This window comes from Danio aesculapii, chromosome 3 (genome assembly GCF_903798145.1).
Source record: "Danio aesculapii chromosome 3, fDanAes4.1, whole genome shotgun sequence".
Classification (NCBI taxonomy): domain Eukaryota; kingdom Metazoa; phylum Chordata; class Actinopteri; order Cypriniformes; family Danionidae; genus Danio; species Danio aesculapii.
In genome coordinates, this window is record NC_079437.1 from 41,540,077 (window position 1) to 41,558,318 (window position 18,242).

General features: G+C 36.4%; 1 protein-coding gene across 7 annotated transcripts in view; it reads left to right on the forward strand.

Annotated features, from left to right (window-relative positions):
- The window catches only part of arhgap23a (Rho GTPase activating protein 23a), a 155,300-nt gene extending 137,656 nt beyond the window's left edge, over positions 1-17,644 (forward strand). For all 7 annotated transcript variants that reach the window (XM_056454017.1, XM_056454016.1, XM_056454011.1 and 4 more), the window contains 11 exons: positions 1,355-1,416; positions 1,500-1,728; positions 2,656-2,808; positions 4,499-4,577; positions 4,750-4,823; positions 5,067-5,156; positions 5,550-5,675; positions 5,780-5,821; positions 6,646-6,739; positions 8,972-9,003; positions 12,814-17,644. In XM_056454017.1, the coding sequence (XP_056309992.1) occupies positions 1,355-1,416; positions 1,500-1,728; positions 2,656-2,808; positions 4,499-4,577; positions 4,750-4,823; positions 5,067-5,156; positions 5,550-5,675; positions 5,780-5,821; positions 6,646-6,739; positions 8,972-9,003; positions 12,814-14,205 (2,373 nt within the window). In that variant the 3' untranslated portion in view covers positions 14,206-17,644. The remainder of the gene's footprint in view (positions 1-1,354; positions 1,417-1,499; positions 1,729-2,655; positions 2,809-4,498; positions 4,578-4,749; positions 4,824-5,066; positions 5,157-5,549; positions 5,676-5,779; positions 5,822-6,645; positions 6,740-8,971; positions 9,004-12,813) is intronic.
- The last annotated feature ends 598 nt before the right edge of the window (positions 17,645-18,242 follow it).

Here is an 18,242-nt window from a genome sequence, read left to right on the forward strand (position 1 = left end):
TTATCTTCATGCTTTTGATGAAGTAATATTCAACCTAAGAGCCCTTTAGACTATGCGCCAGACCATTTCTCTGTGTTTCGCTGGAAATGTCTTATTTAGGCCTATTTAACTGTTCATTTATTATTTATGTACAATAATTGAGAAAATGATAATGTAAATGAAAACTATAAATGAAAACATAAATGAAAAAGCTTATTTATTGACTGTCAGTCCTGTCACTTTAAAATAACAAATACTGTACATCTCTCTATATTTAGGCTAAAACTTTATTTACTTATTTATTTAGATCTACTTATTTGAATTTACGTTTGTACCTTTATTTTAGTTTTCTATAGTATTTCTTTAATTTTACTTTCCAAAATGAACCTTATTTCACTTAACACGTTTACAATAAAAATCAAGCTTGTTAACAAATTTTTAATGATTAATGAAGGAATTATAATGCTTTGTCTCATCATTTCATCTTCATTCACAAGTAGCAGGGTATTTATAGCTACTTTATTTCGGTTCAATCCCATCCTGTCCCTTTGGATCTGTAGAGCTGCGCATCGTTGGATTTGCTCTTCAATATTTGGACTCTCAGTAGTGATTTTTAAACCACACTGAACTGAGCTAAACTGAACTGAACTTAAACACTACAAACTGAACTACACTGTTCCTATTTACTATGACCTTTTATGTGAAGCTGCTTTGACACAATCTACATTGTATAAGCGCTATACAGATAAAGGTGAATTGAATTGAATTGAATCCCTTTGTGCTCCCTGGCGGCATAGTCGCACACTTCGGTTATACCTAAAAACACGTTCTTACTCCTTTAGTGCGGCGACGGTACGACTCACTGCAGTAATGCTCCTTTTAAAATGTGTCACCCACTGTACTCTTGTATTTTATTTTATGACATTTTTATATGTTTTATATGTTTTTATACGTTTTATCATGAATCTAAAATACTAAAATTATGAAGTACATTTATTTTATTATACGATTTGAAATCAACTGCAATGTGAAAATAACATATTTGGTTAAAACTAATCTCTATTATTTTATTATAAATATGCAAACATCAGCCTAACCAAGTTTTTTTATTTTATTATTAAAATGAACTTTAATTAGAATTTTTTTATTCATGGTAGCTTTTATTTAAATGACTTGATTGATATTTAGTGAATCAAAAAGTTTAGATTTTAATCATTTTTTCTGCAGTTATGTTGGTTTATTTGTGGCCTGTGGTCCTATGTGGCACAGCATTTGTCAACCTCTCCTCAACCAATAGTGTGATTTTGGGGATTGCCCAATTATTTTATCTTTTCAGTAAAATTTTAACTATTTTTTTTTTCATGTTTGTCTGCAGGAATTGGGTTTCTCACGACAAGCTCTCATCAATAAAAAGCTTAACGACTACAGGAAGCAAAGGTGAGATAAAAGATCACTGCAGATTTTTCAAAACATTTCACTATTATGAATTAAAAAATCACCTTCATGATTTCCTCCTGTAGTCCAACGGGCAACAAACCAGACTCCTCACCCAGAGTGCATCGGATGACTTTCCTGCTCAGCAAGCCAGACAACAGCGCACCTCCACGCTCCCCAAAACACGAGGCCAAAGATGAGAGCAGCCCCCCGAAATCTCCCTGGGGTATAAACATAATGAAGAAGAGCAAGAAGGCCGGTCCTAAAGCTTTTGGCGTCCGTCTAGAGGACTGCCAGCCTGCAGTAAACAACAAGGTTTGTCATTTCTGAGTGTGCTGGATGTACACTTCTAGGATCAGTAAGACTTTTTATTGTTTTGTTTTTTTTTAAGTAGACTATTTTGCACACCTAGCTGCATTTATTTGATCAACAATACAGTAAAAATTGTACAATTGTGAAATATTGCGAAAGTGTTTTCTTATTAATTCAATTAATCGCAATTTCTATTGCAATTTTTACAATGTAGATCGTGTCAAATCAGCTTGACATTGAAGTTCTATTAAATGTAGTTAAATGTAATTTTCTCTCATGATTCAAAGCTGAATTTTCAACAACATTACTCCAGTCTAAAGTGTCATATGATCCTTCAGAAGTAAATCTAATATGATGATCTCCTGCTCAAAACATTCAAACATTTTTATTATCATTATTGTCATCAGTGTTGAAAACATTTGGGTACTTCAGATTTTGGGTGGAAACTCTGATACCGTGTCATTAAATCAAATCATTCTAAAAAAATTGTAATCTTAGTAAAATTGTATCAGTTTCCACAGAACTATGACAGTGGAAATAAATGTTTTCATTTTTAATAATTATATGAATAATTATTACCAATTGAGTAGCAATAACTATTGATCATAATAGAGCACCAAATCAGCATATTAAACTGATTTCAGAAGGATCATGTGACACTGTAGACTGGAGTAATGGTGATGAAAAATCAGAACTGAATCACATGAATAAATCACATTTTAAACTAGATTTCAACAAGAAAAAAGGTTATTTTAAATTGTAATAATATACATTTTTTAATTTGATCAAACAATTGCAGCCTTGGTGAGCAGAATTGGCTTTAAAAGTACAATAAAAATCCTATTAACATGTTAACAGATAACATACTGTGATACATAACTGTGATTTTTATGTGAGCATGTTTAACATGTGTTTGTGTTGTGTGTGCAGTTCATTCCTCAGATTGTGGAGATCTGCTGTGGGCTGGTGGAGGACATGGGTCTGGAGTATACAGGGATCTACAGAGTGCCAGGAAACAATGCTGTAGTGTCCAGTCTGCAGGAGCAGCTCAACAAAGGAGCAGACATCAACATCACTGAGGAGGTGAGATGGGTTTCTATCCTAATGCAAAGCGAATCTTCTTGGAAAAAAAAAAAACTGAAATGTGTATGCATTTCTATCAGGTTGTTTGAGCATCTGACGATGGTATTGGCAACCTAGTAGTCAAGCAACCAGAAAGGCTGATTAGTTTTTACGCCAGAGATTATTCAGTAAGCCAATTTATTGCATACATGAATAATTTGGATGTTACATTGACTGAAATTGCTGACGTGACAAGATAATGTTTAGGTCCAGTGAATTTAAAATAAAGTTATTTAGATGTTGGTGAGGGTATTGTTAGTTTTAAGGATATATAAAAGCTAGGGTGCTTCAAAACTGTGACGAAATTAGCGTTTAGAAGATATCAAATGGATATAAAAAATCCAAAGCTTGCAGTTTGTCACTTCCACCTAAATGGATCAACGATTTACCTCATTCTTTAGTTTCTTATCAAATCTTAACCAATCAAATACTCTATAGTATGTGACATGTCCTGCCCCCTTAAAAGGGGTGGAGCTACCCTTCATGTTTCAGTTGAGATTACAGTGTACGTCAAACATTGGATAAAAAGGCACATTTCAAACCACCTCTTTAACTGCTGTAATTATTATTATCATTAATTATTGTCATTTAAATGTTTGTTTATTATTCTTTTGTTTCTATTTTACATTTTGATGTTACATTTTAGCTCAATGCTTCGCAATAAAGTCCTTTTGTTGTTGTTTTTTAGAGGATTGGGTGGTTAAATATATAATCTTTACTTGTTTATTGAATTTATTCTGTAAACAGCTTCATCTATTCAGCAGTACTGCCAGTGTTCTCATTAACTCAAGGTTAAAAACCTCCTCAGGAGGGCGTTTTGGAAAGTTTTGAATGTTTTTTATGAAATTTGCCATTTTCTTCACTCATCATTCCTTTATGTAAGAGATAGGGAACCTATGGCTCGGGAGCCACATGTGGCTCTTTGACCAAAAATATGTGGCTCTCCAGCTGTCTCTTTTTAATAATATTATAAAGTTAAAAAAATTATAACTGTCACTAGAAATCAGTTTCCTATTGAAAATACAATTACAATTCCTTTTTTACAATTTACAATTCCCTCTTATTCCCAAAATGGATAAGAACTCAGTTTACAATAAAATGACTTTTTAACCAATGCGCATATGTGATGCTGTGGTTTAACTTGAATCTTGACACTATTAAAGGGCAAGCAGCTCACATTTCTATGGTAACCTCACGCATGTAAATTCAAACAACATTCATGAGTGGCGATGGCAAAAAGAAAAAAAAATCTGTAAATCGTCCTTTGTTCAAACATTGTGATGCGTTATATTTGTCTATTTTTGAGTTGGTCATAAACATAAACAAAAGTTTTGTTTATAAAAAAATAAAGGTTTTGTTACATACACACCCCAATGGCTCTTAAAAAAATACATTTGATAAAATAAATCAGAAATAGCTCTTTGCTGAAAAAAGGTTCCCGACCGCTGCTTTATGTGATACTTCAAAATGTCTATTAAAACAATTCAATAGAAACCTAGCTATTGTTAAATTTGTATAAGCTTTTTGACACCAAGTCAACATTCTGGTTATATTCACTTCTCTTGTTTCAGCCGACACTTCCTCCTCATACTGAGTATCCTCTGTTGTTTAAAAAACTGCTTTTTTTTTTTTTTGTTTTGCTCCTGTACAGAAATGGCAGGACCTGAATGTGGTGAGCAGCCTGCTGAAGTCTTTCTTTCGTAAACTCCCAGAACCTCTCTTCACTGATGGTGAGATCAGGAGCATGCTAGCTGTGATCTTAGTGCTGCTTTATATTAATATCACTAGTAAATGAATGGAAATTTATGAAACGTCTTGAAAGGGATGCAAGGTGTGAAGTGCCCTTTGGCATGTAATGACTTTTTCCTCCTTTTATTTCCCTTTCTTTATTTCCTCCTGAAGATAAATATAATGACTTTATCGAGGCCAATCGGATGGAGAATGCAAGCGATAGGCTGAGGACAATGAAGAAATTGGTATGAACTTGTTTTCAGCATGTTAGTAATTAAAACAAAGTCAATTATAGTCTTAATTTATTTGATTATCCTTGTCTTCAGTGTCATGTAATCTTTCAGAAAGCATTCAAATCTGATTATTTGCTCCACAAGAAACATTATTAGCATTATGTTCAACAACAAAGTTATTCTATGCTATAAATTAATTTGCATAAATGCCACTTTTGATTTATTTGTTGCTTTGTTTGCTCTTTATTCCTGCAGATTCGGGACCTACCAGATTATTACTTTCACACTCTGAAATTTTTAATTGGACACTTAAAGACGGTGGCTGACCACTCTGAGAAAAACAAAGTGAGCAATGCTTGATTTTCTGTGATTCTGTGAAAATAATTGAACCCTCCCCCCACCTCTTTTTTTAATACAATAATTATCAATTTTTCTTACCATACAAGGCGTAATTAAACACTTAAGTAATTGACTTGGGTTCAGATTTGTAAGTAATGAAATAATTATTAATTATTGTAAACATATATGGAAGATTTGAGGTTGGCTTTGCTCTAAAAATGATTAGTTTGTCACGTCTGTAGAGATTTCTATGATAACATTTAATTGTGCATGTGTTTGTTTTTTGCTGATTTAGCATGATTTAGCATATTTAACTATAAAATCAAACAGACATTTTAATGCTTGTCAAAAAGTAAAAGACTTGTATGTGACTAAAATGTTGTATGTTTGTGTGTCCAGATGGAGCCGCGTAATTTGGCGCTGGTGTTTGGCCCCACTCTTGTCCGAACTTCAGAAGACAACATGACAGACATGGTCACCCATATGCCAGACCGCTACAAGATTGTGGAGACACTCATTCAGCATGTAAAGCACAAAACTGACACAACATACCAGCCAGCTTCTCAGATAGTCTAATTTTAATTATGATTCTAAACAACAATTGTCTCTCTCTCTCTCTCTCTATGCAGTACACCTGGTTCTTCAGCGAAGAACAGGAAAAGGATGAAAAGGTTTGTTTACTTTGTATATAATGGGCTCCTGTTATTTTTTAGTACATTAGCAGATACTTTTATCTAAAGTAAATTATAAATAAGATGAGAAAGCTCTCTATATATACTGATTTGAAGGGCTTCTTTAATCTTTTATTTTGAAGTAATTTTGAATACAAGTGTTGGCTAATGCTGAGGTTCCCAAACTTTTCAGCCTGCGACCCCCACAATAACAATGCCAGTGACTCATGACCCCCAATATTCTCTGAGGTGGTTATAAATATAAAAACTTTGCATGCAACGGTGCACATATACCAATAGGCCCAAGTCTGCTCTTCATTTTTTGCTTTTCTTATGTATGTGAGTGCTATAAATGTGCCTGAAAGTATAACCTGGCGCCATAAAATCAATCTGCTGCATCTGACACTATTGCTGTGTCTTTCGTATAATGTAATCACCCCAAGGGTCGCAATTCAGTAGAAAAAAAAAACTAATCCAAAGGCTGTAACTATAAACTACTATTTTTATCTTCAGTAGATTATGGATAAAATATAGTAATTCTAATGGTTTAATCACCAAGTCACCCCCTTTATTGTCCGGCGAGTCCCCAAGGGGCCCCCTACTTTTGGAACCACTGGGCAAATGAATAAATGTGAATTTAAAATGTTATACAACAGTCTTCTGCTTCACGATGAGCTTCTGATTAGCAAATTGGTTTTTATTCTCCAAGAGAAACCGGCGGGATGTACTTTATTCCTTACTTTTAGCATCTATTTGATTAAACTGCTAAGCGTTTAACATTTACATTATGTCATGTATCTAAATATTTGCCTGTCGCCTTTCAGACCCCAGTGGACACAGAGGATGTTCAGCCTGCCCCAAACATTGATCATCTGCTCTCCAACATTGGCCGTACAGGCATGCTTGGTGAGGCTTCAGGTGAGGTATCTTAACCACCCCCAACCAGCAATGCTCTGGTTAAAATAGTCAGTCATAGTAAACTAATAGTCTCCATTAGCTGACTAACAGCAATTGGCAAGCAGTCATTTTCCACCTTAACCCCACGACACATACTTTCATCTGCATGTGGACGGACAGCTCTGTCTGTTGGTTACAGTAGTAGAAACGTTTCCTGCATGATAAGTTTTCTACATTTTCTCTTAGGTTTTGGTTTCTTTTTTAAAAACCTTTTGTTATATTCACTTTCTGCTGTCTTTCTCTGTACATTTCTGCATTCCTCTCTTAGCTGAGCCTGTGGAACAGCCACTGCGGTAGGATGGGTTTCTCCTGCCATGACCTCTCTATGTGTGTGTGTGTACATGAGTGTGTGTTTAATGCTTTTATGCACCAATGGGAGCGTCAGTGTTTGTATTAATTGATTAAGGTGATTATGGGCCCTGTTCAAACCTTGTATTAAAAGCTGAGGTACTTCAAGCATATAAAAAGTATCTATTTTTTCTGTAGCTTTATTATTATTATTATTATTATTATTATTATTTTATATTATTAATGTTAATTCTGATCAAATAGAAGAGCTCATTTTGCGTGTATTTGATGCTTTTGTACATATTGAGCATGATACACACTACCTGACAAAAGTCTTGTCACTTATCCAAGTATTAGGAACAATAAATAATAACTTGACTTCTAGTAGATCATTTAGTATCAGAAGCGGCTAATATGAAAGACAACGTCCTCTAGATTATGCTCATTTCACCAAAGTAAAATATGATCATGCCTTGATTTTTATTTATTTAATTAGGACAGTGAGATCAGACTTTGCTTAGACAAAAGTCTTGTCACTAAACAGAAATAATGTGCAGTATAGAATATAAAATCATGGTGCAGTGGAAAAAGAATTAATATTGTGTATGACTGCCATGAGCTTGGAGGACTGCATCCATACATCTCTGCAATGACTCAAATAACTTATTAATAAAGTCATCTGGAATGACAAAGGAAACGTTCTTGCAGGACTCCCAGAGTTCATCAAGATTCTTTAATTTCATCTTCAATGCCTCCTCCTTTATTTTACCCCAGACATGCTCAATAATGTTCATGTTTGGTGACTGGGCTGGCCAATACTGGAGCACCTTGACCTTCTTTGCTTTCAAGAACTTGTGGATGTGGAGGCTGAAGTATGAGAAGGAGCGCTATCCTGCTAAAATAATTGCCATCTCCTGTGTTTAGTAATGTAAAGGGCAGTACAAATGTTTTGATACCTCAGGCTGTTAATGTTGTCATCCACTTAGCAGATCTCTCGCACGCCTCAATACTGAATGTAACTCCAAACCATGATTTTTTCCTCATCAAACTTGACTGATTTCTGTAAGAATCTTGGGTCCATGCTGGTTCCAATAGGTCTTCTGCAGTATTTGTGATGATTGGGATGCAGTTCAACAGATAATTAATCTGAAAAAATCTAGAAGTCAAGTTATTATTTGTTGCTCTTACAACTGGGGTCGACGATAAGACTTTTTTCAGGTAGTGTAGTACAAGTATGAGAGATAAATATTGAGATCTAATTCAGAATTTATTTAAGAAATCTGACAGTTCATTAAGTTTAAGTTCAATACAGTCAGATTTTGAGTTCACAGAACTTATCTGTGAAGTTTTACTCATATTTGAGTGAAGTAATCTAATTTGTATCAGAATATACCAGGTGAACGGGGCCTGTGCATGGCGGTAAATTGTGTTTGTTTGGTCTTTCTCCCTCTCTGACAATCACAGTTTCTGCCCTTGCCCCTCCCATAGCTTCTTTCATTGTCCGATGTCATCAGTGTGTGCTGTGATGTCATCAGTGTGCGCTTCATCTTTTTCGCTGCATATATGGGCGCTTTCACTTCTTCATCTAAGACCCTGTTCACATTGGAACATGAGCTGACAATCAGAGGCTGGTTGTTTATTACACAAGTTGTTTGTTGCGAATCTTGTGTGAACACTGTCTCACAATCACTGTTTATGGGGCGACGCTTAATGATTGACACAGAGGCTGCAGTACGCCTTATATATTAATAAATTAATTTACTGACAACGCCAAAAGGTCCATCCTCCTCTGTGCCTCTCATTAATACAGCATATATTTAACATGGTGCCAAAATGTTAATTTTCACTAACTTCCTCTAACAATCTCTCTCCCTGTCTCTTCCTGTTTTTTTTTTAACTGGCCAGACTCAACCAACAGTGATTCTGCAAAATCTAAGGTCAGTATTGACCAAAGGCTATTTAATATGGTTGTTGTGTTGAAGAGTAGAAGTAACTGGATAACTTTAAATCCTCATTTATTAATAAGAACTAGTTGTTTTGCACATTATTTGATTGTTTGGTTATTTGTTTTGTTTAGTATAACACTTATTTATTGTTTTAATATTTTATGTACATAGTTGCATTTCTATGGAGTCAATATAGGGCCATATAGAGAAGGTGACACTTTAATATGGCCATTACTTTTTTATTTTACATTATTTTCAGGTATGACTGCAGTTTGCAACTATGCCGCCAGGGGGCACAAAGGGACAGAATGCGAACGAACAGAAATAGCCAATATATTAGCTGTAAATCCTGTGCTACTTGTAAATAAAGATAAACAATGAGACAAAGCATTATAATTCCTTCATTGATTATTAAAAGACAGCTAGGCTACATTAGTTAAAGGCATTCATTATGACATTGATAGGATCAAACTTATGATTCCATTTTAATATTAAGATATTTTCTTTGAAATCTTAATGTATATTTTTCCTGCCAATGTTGCTATCAAACACTTCACCTGAACATGCTGCCAGCAGCTGTGAAGCAGTAATAAATCCTTATTTTCCAAGGAGCGGAACAAATCATCATCGCACAGTTAGATTGGCACAAACAAAAATATACTTTGTATTTTTTTGGAAAAAATATCTTTTTGAAACAAATTTTGTTTGCTATAATTTGTATCTTAAGTCTAATGTATTTTTCATTGGTCAGTTAAGGACTAGATAAAAAGGAATAATGAATATGATGTGTACTTGCAAAATAAAAGAAAGTATTGCAAACCAAAAATAAAGTATTGAGCTAAAAATAAATAAATAAATGCAAATCTGAGCTTGCGATGCTGTTTTCACTTTGCACTTCACGTTCCTGCGCTTTTCATTTTGTGGCCCTGATTTGACAGGGGGGCGGCGTGAAGGGAACTTGGGCGTTTAAGGCAGGTAAATCACCCCCATGACATGTCCATTGAATTAACAGAACTAGTCGGGAAGTCATTAAATATTAATGAAGTTCATGAGAGTAAAATGTGACGGTGATAGCACGGAGTATGCTGCTTGTAAAACATGCTTAATCTAAGTCAAGTACATCAGTGATTCAGGGACGAGCAGTCTGAAAAGGCACACTTGCAAGGCGAATTCGGGGAAGTATCAGCCTAGCATCTTTTCGTTCACCAAGCAAAAATTGAATGAATTGAATTGAAGCTAGAAGAATTATTGTATGCATGTAAGGTGGTGAGTCACAAGGACTGGAATATCTGAATATTCTCATATTTACTGAATGCTTTCATATGTATGTATGTAGTATGTATGTATATATATATATATATATATATATATATATATATATATATATATATATATATATATATATATATATATATATATATATATATATATATATATATATATGTATATATATATATATATATATATATATATATATATATATATATATATATATATGTATATATGTATATATATATATATATGTATATATGTATGTACACAGTTGAAGTCAAAATTATTATCCCCCTTTGAATTTTGTATTTTTTGTTTTTATTATTTCCCAAATGATGTTTAACAATGCAAGAAAATTTGACAGTATGTCTGATAATATTGTTTCTTCTGGTGAAAGTCTTATTTGTTTTAATTTGGCTAGAATAAAAGCAGTTTAAAACATTTTAAGGTAAAAAATTATTAGCCCTTTAAGATATATATATATATACATACATAGATAAATATATACATGCATACATACATACATACAGCTTTTGTTTCTGCTTATTTGATTTTTTTTTTTTTTAACTTGTTAATGTTTAATCAATATGATTAAATTGTGCATGCTGCATTTCTCTCTCTCATTATGCAAGAGCATTATGCAAAATTGTTAACATATTAATTAAATAACATTTCAATAGATGAGTAAAATGCAGCCTGGTGTGAACTATGTACTGTTTTTCTTTTATTTGCAGTAACTGATCTCCAGAAAATCTAGAAACAGGGACTCAGCAGCTGGTCTAAAACAGGGATGGGGAGCAGATAAAATCTAATTCTATGTATTACCTAAAGAATAAAAGTAGACAAAATATATATGGGAGCGATACAGGAGCGGGAGTCATTTTAAACAGGAGTGGGATGGGAGTGAGAGTCATTTTACCAGGAGCAGGATGGGACAGGATTATTTTTTAAACATTTGTCTGGGAGTTGGACAAGATTTCTTTCTGTGGGAGTGGGACGGGGCAGGAGTAAAAATCCACTCCCGTGTCATCTTCTAGTGCAAAATGAAAACAGCATCGCAAAGTCATGGTTGACTAAAAAGTAAATCAAAATGAGCATTGCAATTGACTGGACAGGTTTTGTTAAGGCAATTCTATAAAAATGTTTTGAAAATATATATAGGGGTTTTATTTGTATGGAGAGAGATTAGACTCAATAATAATTCACGCAAAAGACACGATGTACACATGCGTAGCCAAATTCACGTACGTAAAATATTTATTTATACTTACAAAAACAATTCACATGCACAAAATAAAAATACATTTTCATAAAATACGTTTCACAAATGCAAAACATCATTTGCAAATATATAAGAGTGTACAAAAAGTTTTCAATGTTTAAAATTCACGAGTTCATCCTGAATGAGTGTGCAAATTGTACGACTCACCCTGAATACGAGTGTGTGCATTTTTGAGACTTTCCTGTCGCACACACCTCCCACGTGAGTCACTCGTGCCCTGTAGCCAATAAGATGCGAGCTTACTGTTCAACCAATCACAACTCCCTGAGAACTCCCGGGAACGACCCAAGCGCTTCACTGTGCGCACCATTTGCGCAGTCTGACTGAATTAACGGAGATGATCCTCTAAGAAGAAGAATACTCCTCTATTTAGCATGGCAGGTGAAGAGCGGGATGCGCTCTAACACAAGCACTTTTCTATTGAGTTACTGAAAATACACTCAGATTCTACTATAAAAAGCGTATACACAAACTAGTAGGAAACAGTATTGACTTACAGGAGTATCCGCCATGTTGGTTAGAGGAACAGACTGCGCAAAAGGAGCGCAGAGTGGTTGACATCGAGTACAGCTCTCATCTGATTGGCTGAGAGGTACGAGTTGCCTGTTTCTGGCAGGAAAGTCTCAAAATGCACACACTCGTATTCAGGGTGAGTCGTACGTGAGAGAGGAATTGCACATTCCCATTCAGGATGAACTCGTGAATTTTAAACATTCAAAACTTTTTGTACACTCTTATATATTTGCAAATGGTGTTTTGCATTTGTGAAACGTATTTTATGAAATGTATTTTTATTTTGTGCATGTGAATTGTTTTTGTAAGTATAAATAAATATTTTACGTACGTGAATTTGGCTACGCATGTGTACATTGTGTCTTTTGCGTGAATTATTATTGAGTCTAATCTCTCTCCATATATTTGCACCGCTAGATTTTTATTTGCAGTTCTTTTTTTGTTGTCATCTCTTCTCAAAACTTATTTTTTCATTTGCAGTTTTTAATTTTTGTTTGCAAAATTAATTTTTATTTTACCAAAACATTTGCAGATTTGGATTTATTTCTTTATTTTTGCTCAATACTTTTTTTCCTTTACAAAAAATTCTTTTATTTTGCAAGTATATATGGCCCTAGATTGACTCCATACGTTTCTAGTATTATTTTTTTTAATTTACAATGCATTTAATAATAATGATTAATGATGTCATATATTTAATATTAATCTATTTCTTCTACTTTAATGACACTTAGGGGTCATGGGGATCAAAACGTGACTTTACTGCCAAGGATATCCTTACATTATCAATTATGTCGGCTGTGACCCGCAAACGGCGGAAGCGGCACAACGCCCGTCTCCTCGGCAGCAGCACAGACGACGATTCTGAGCATGAACCCTTTAAATCCTGCATCTCCGAGAAAGACGACCTGCAAGAGATGGGGCAGGTTGCATCCTTCTGTGCCCCACGAGCAGAGGGAGAGGAGGATGAGGATGAAGAGGAGGAAGATGATGAAGAGGAGGACGAGGGGGCTGAGAGACAGAAGGCACAAGAGCAGAAGGAAACAGTAGTCCCCAGCATTTCCTCAACAGAGGAAGTGACATCAGCAGTGCTGCTGAGCGAAGAGGAAGAGCAGAAGTCTGAAGTGAAAGGAGGACGCAGCTGGAGATTAGATGATGCTCGGTCTATTGTGTCAGGCTACTCTACTCTGTCCACTTTGGGGCGGAGCTTAGCTTCAGAGGGGCGGGGTGAGGATGCAGATGATGAGCACAGTGAGCTAGTGAGTGAAACCGATAATGAAAGCGGGTTTGCCTCACGCTCCCTCACCCAAGAAAGGCCAGAAAAACCAAACCGTTCCAACCAGAACTCTCATGCATCTCCCGAACCAACCGCACCACAGAGTTTCCTCTATGCCCACTGCAGATCACCTACACCCTCTGGCTCCGCCCCGGCTCCACCGCCCCCTTTACAACACATCACAAACAACCCAGAAGACAGCGCAGCACGCTCATCTACTCCCTCAACCTCCTCTTACTCCTCATCTGCCTCACAACGGCTGCACAGTCGCCACTCTTTCAACTCTCACCGCCTCATACAGTGCGACACCCTTGCACGCCGTCGGACAAAGGCGGATAAAGCCAAAGCTCCCTCGGTGGACCTTTCCGAACTCTCCAGCTCCTCTGCTGCAGAGGAAGACCGCCAATCAGGTGCCAATCAAATCCCTGACACTTCTCCATCTCCTTCTTCAAAAGCCAAAGGGTTTAGCATAAGAAACGAGCGTACGCCAACATCCATGGTTGGTCCCGGAAGTAAGGGGTGTGTGTTGTCCCCCGGGCAAGGATCCCTGGCGGATCAGGTACGTGCTCGTCTGATGGGCTCGGCGGATGACCTGTGCAGCGTTGGCCTGAGGAAGCAGCTCTCGCCGGAGACGCGCCGGAAGAGACGCGCATGGAGGAGACACACAGTGGTCGTCTCCCCTACGGATTGTTCAGACAAAAAGCCAATGGTCCAAAGCGCCAAACCTTTACCTTCACCCTCCCCTGTTGAAAAGCAGGATGTCGGAGAGTCCCACCCAGAGTGCTCAGAGACTGAAGCCCCTACTGCACGTCGGGCCGTGCCTACCTCGCGCTTTCGTGATTTCTTGTAGCAGTGGTGGTGTGTACAGGCTAGTGAACCAAGAGAGTTGGATTTGGGTTGTGTTGTAGCTGCGTACTCGGTATGTTCAAAGTGAGTTCACACTGACAGCGATGCACACTTGCTTTTCACACTTTTATCTTAAGGCATAACCCCAGGACAGGTTATCATTGTTTTAAACATTGCTTTTATACCGAGCAAGTTACTTCTCACACTTGTAATTTAGAAGCAAGATTACTCCTTTTAACCCAGGGTTATGAAACCCACCCTGCAGGCACAGGACGTCATATTGACATTGAACCCCAACATCAGGCCAACGTCAATGTCTAATGTCCAACCAAAAATCAATCAAATATCAACGTCTAATCATGTTACAACTTGACATTGTGTGGACGTTACCACTATGACATCTGTCAGACGTTGGATTTTGGTCACTTTCCAACACAACCTAAAATCAACCAAATATCAACATAATTTAACGTTGTATTGGACATCAAAATAATTTCTTTAAACGCTGGCTAGACATTGAATTTTGATCAAATGACATCACAACCTAAATTTAACCTAATATTAACGTTTTATGATGTGTGCCTGCGGGGCAGTTACAGTGTAAGGTTTGGCATTTCAGTGCTGTTTCCTTTATCCTCTAATAAGTTTAACTTTATACTTTAACTATAAGCAACAAACTTCTGATCTTGTCCAATCAATGACAGTTACACTGCAAATATGCAAATAAGGATGATAACCAAGGGTTTAGGATTGTTGAGTGTAAAATATCAGAGTATAAATACAAATTATTTATTTATCAAGTCAAGTCAAGTTGGTTTTACTGTCATTTCAGCAATATACAGTGCAGAACACAGTGAAACGAAACAATGTTCCTCCAGGACCAAGGTGCTACATCAAACAACATAAACTGACAACATAATACAGGTCTGTGCACTACTATAAAAATGTAGAGAATAAAATAAAATAAGATAAACTAAAATAAAAATAAATAAAATAAGAAACTTGGAAGCTGGAAACTTATTGAAACTCTAGTGGTCTAACGCTAATGGTCTCATCCAATTCCATGATATATGCTAAGCTAAGCTTAAAGTGCTCTCACCAGACTCAGAGATCAGCTGAATGGGTTAAAATATTGTAAAACTCAACTGTTTAACTGTAACTCTGAGTTTTCCTTTAAGAACAATGGACTAAGGTTAAAGGGATAGTTGAAAAGTGAAACTCCTGTCATCATTTACTCTCTATTCACTTGTTCAAAACCAAACAAACAGAAATTCAAATGAAACTGCAGTAACTGTTTTCAGACCTGTAGATTTTTTGCTTTGTTTAATGCTTGATTTTCATATTTGTATGGAAAATTACCTCCTTGATTTGGTTTGTTTCACTTTCATGAACTAAAACGAGTTCACTCGAGTCATGTGCATAAGAGGGACCAGATTTTAACCAGATAAAAACCTATTGAGATCAAGCTCTTATTTACAAGGGTGACCTGGCCAAGAGGTGAAAAATCTAATAATATTAATCATAAATACACAATTAAGATAACATAAAAATACAGTTAGTTGTTCAGCTATACCACATGACAATATGTTAAAAACACTTACATTGAAAATGGACTGTTGTTGTTTATTATGAAAGATGGAGCAAAAAGATTTGATTGGGATGAGCTCAGATATTTTTAGTTCAGTCTGAAGAGCACTCCAGGTTTAGAGGGTGGCATAACTAAAGGCTCGCCTCCCCATTTCAGTTCAAACCCGGGGAACAGTCAAATGATAAGATTCACTTGAACGTAGTGCATACTGGCTTTTTGACTTATGAAGAAGGGAACTTCGTTATAAAGGCACCAGACCCAGAAGAGCCTTGTAGACCAGAGTCATCCAATGGGACTACCTTCTTACGTTCAGAGAAGGGCACGCTTTGGTATACAGTTCACAATGGTGAGTTAGTCTCTGACAGCCTGTAACAAACCTCAGAGCGCTGTGGTAAACAGAATATAAAGGCTGAAGACATTTGGTTGAAGCATTCATATATAAAAGATCATCGTAGTCAATCAATGCTAAAATTGTTGCAGACACCAAATTTTTATGAGCTTTAGGAGAAAAGCAGGATCCATTTCGATAGTAAAATTCAAGCTTAACTCTTAATTTTCGAACCAACTTTGCTATGTGTGTAAGGGAGAAAATGCACCAATTTCTCTAAATGAGTCTGTTTTGAAGTGTCATCTGTAATGAGAAATAGGAAGGAAATAGGCAAATTTCTGCCTCATTTAAAAGGTCATCTAAAGAAATTTGTGCCCCCCCCCCCCGCCAATTTTAGCTTAGCCTGGGCCTGTCTTGTTTTTATTGTCACTGTATCACATAATTTCCAAAAACGAGTACTCTTATTTAAGCAAATGAGTGATCATCATGGCCTCCGATGATTCTCTTTGTCTCTGCAGATCGCTGTTGGTGTGAACGGTCCTTTAGTTTGCCGTGTTGAGTACAAAATGCAAACTCTATTATACTATACTTTACTACACTATACTATACAATGTAAAGCCCTTGGTTAAGTCGAATTTACATCACTCTTACTTACTCACTGTTGCCAAAGTTTTTTCTTCCTTTCACGTTTCCTTGTTTTTTTAACCTTGGCAAGTCACACGACAACATTCAGCTCTTCAAAATGACTGCCAAGACCCTCACGACCTACATGTCCCAGAGTGCTTTAATGTCCCAGACAAACCGAGAGCGTGCCGGTACAGTATTGGTTAAACAGTGTTATCAAACGAGAACAGTGTTGATAGTGACAGTTTTACTAGATTTAACACAGGCCGTTGAGCTCAGAGCAGGTGCGTAACTCTACCAGTAACTCGCTCCATTAAGAAACATAAGACGCAGTGTGTGGCGTTCACCTTCCTACATGTTCATCTACACTGAGTGACGGCTCATTGGTGAAATCACTTCAGATGAGCGAGTATGTGTGTCTGAAATAGCCTGTGTAAACCGTATGTGGTGGAGTATGCGTGTGTGTCAAATGATTTTGTAACATTTGTACAAAGCCTTGCTTAAGTTAACCTTGTAAATACACATATTATATTGTCATTTCCTTTTATTTCTCTTTTATTTTGGCTTTTATATGGTTTACAATAGTGCGCTTAGGTGCACGGTCATTTCTTTCAAGATGTTACTTGAAATGTTGTTGTTTTTTTCCTTGATATTTTTCGTTGGTTTGTTTTATACACAGTATATATTATACATATATTTTGTATGAATATAATAAGTACTTTTATTTGGAAATCTTGGGGTGTACCTGTTTTAACTCCACTAGACTGTTTTCCCTGTTAATGGCCTTTCTCTGTGACTTACAAATACTATGCAGAAATCTATTCACCTCAATGCAAAATACAGAGATCTAACCTGCAAAGAGTGTCTGTCACAAGCTATAATAAATTCTTATTGCAGAGCGTATTTGTTTCTTGTCTTGTGCTGCAGTCGTGTTGTTTATGTACACTGTTATCATTTATGTACACAACACTGAATTAATGAATAGTTCTCAATTGTTATTCTTTAAGGGGCACCTATTTTGCCTCTTTTACAAGATGTAAGATAAGCCTTGGCTAAATTTTCCATACTTTATGAGTGTGAATGAGTGTGTATGGATGTTTCCCAGTGATGGGTTGCGGCTGGATGGCATCTGCTGCGTAAAACAGCGGATAAGTTGGTGGTTTATTCCGCTGTGGCGATCGACCCCAGATTAATAAAGGGACTAAGCCGAAAAGAAAATGAATGAAGATAAGCTTTTGGGGTCTCCTGAATGTATCTGTAAAGTTTCAGCTCAAAAGTTTCTTGGCTGCTGCATGGAGGGCGCCATAGCGACCAGCGTCTTCCGGTAGAATGCTAAGAACTTCCGTTTACAGCGTTCGTAACCGGTAATTTGCGCTCCGAAAATGGGTTTCAGTAGCGTTAGAAGTCGATTACGGAGTGTTTTTGTGACACACAACTTTGAAAGGTGTGCGTTAAAGCCGTTATAATCTGTCAGATTTGGTTCAAGCGCGTGAGAAAAACG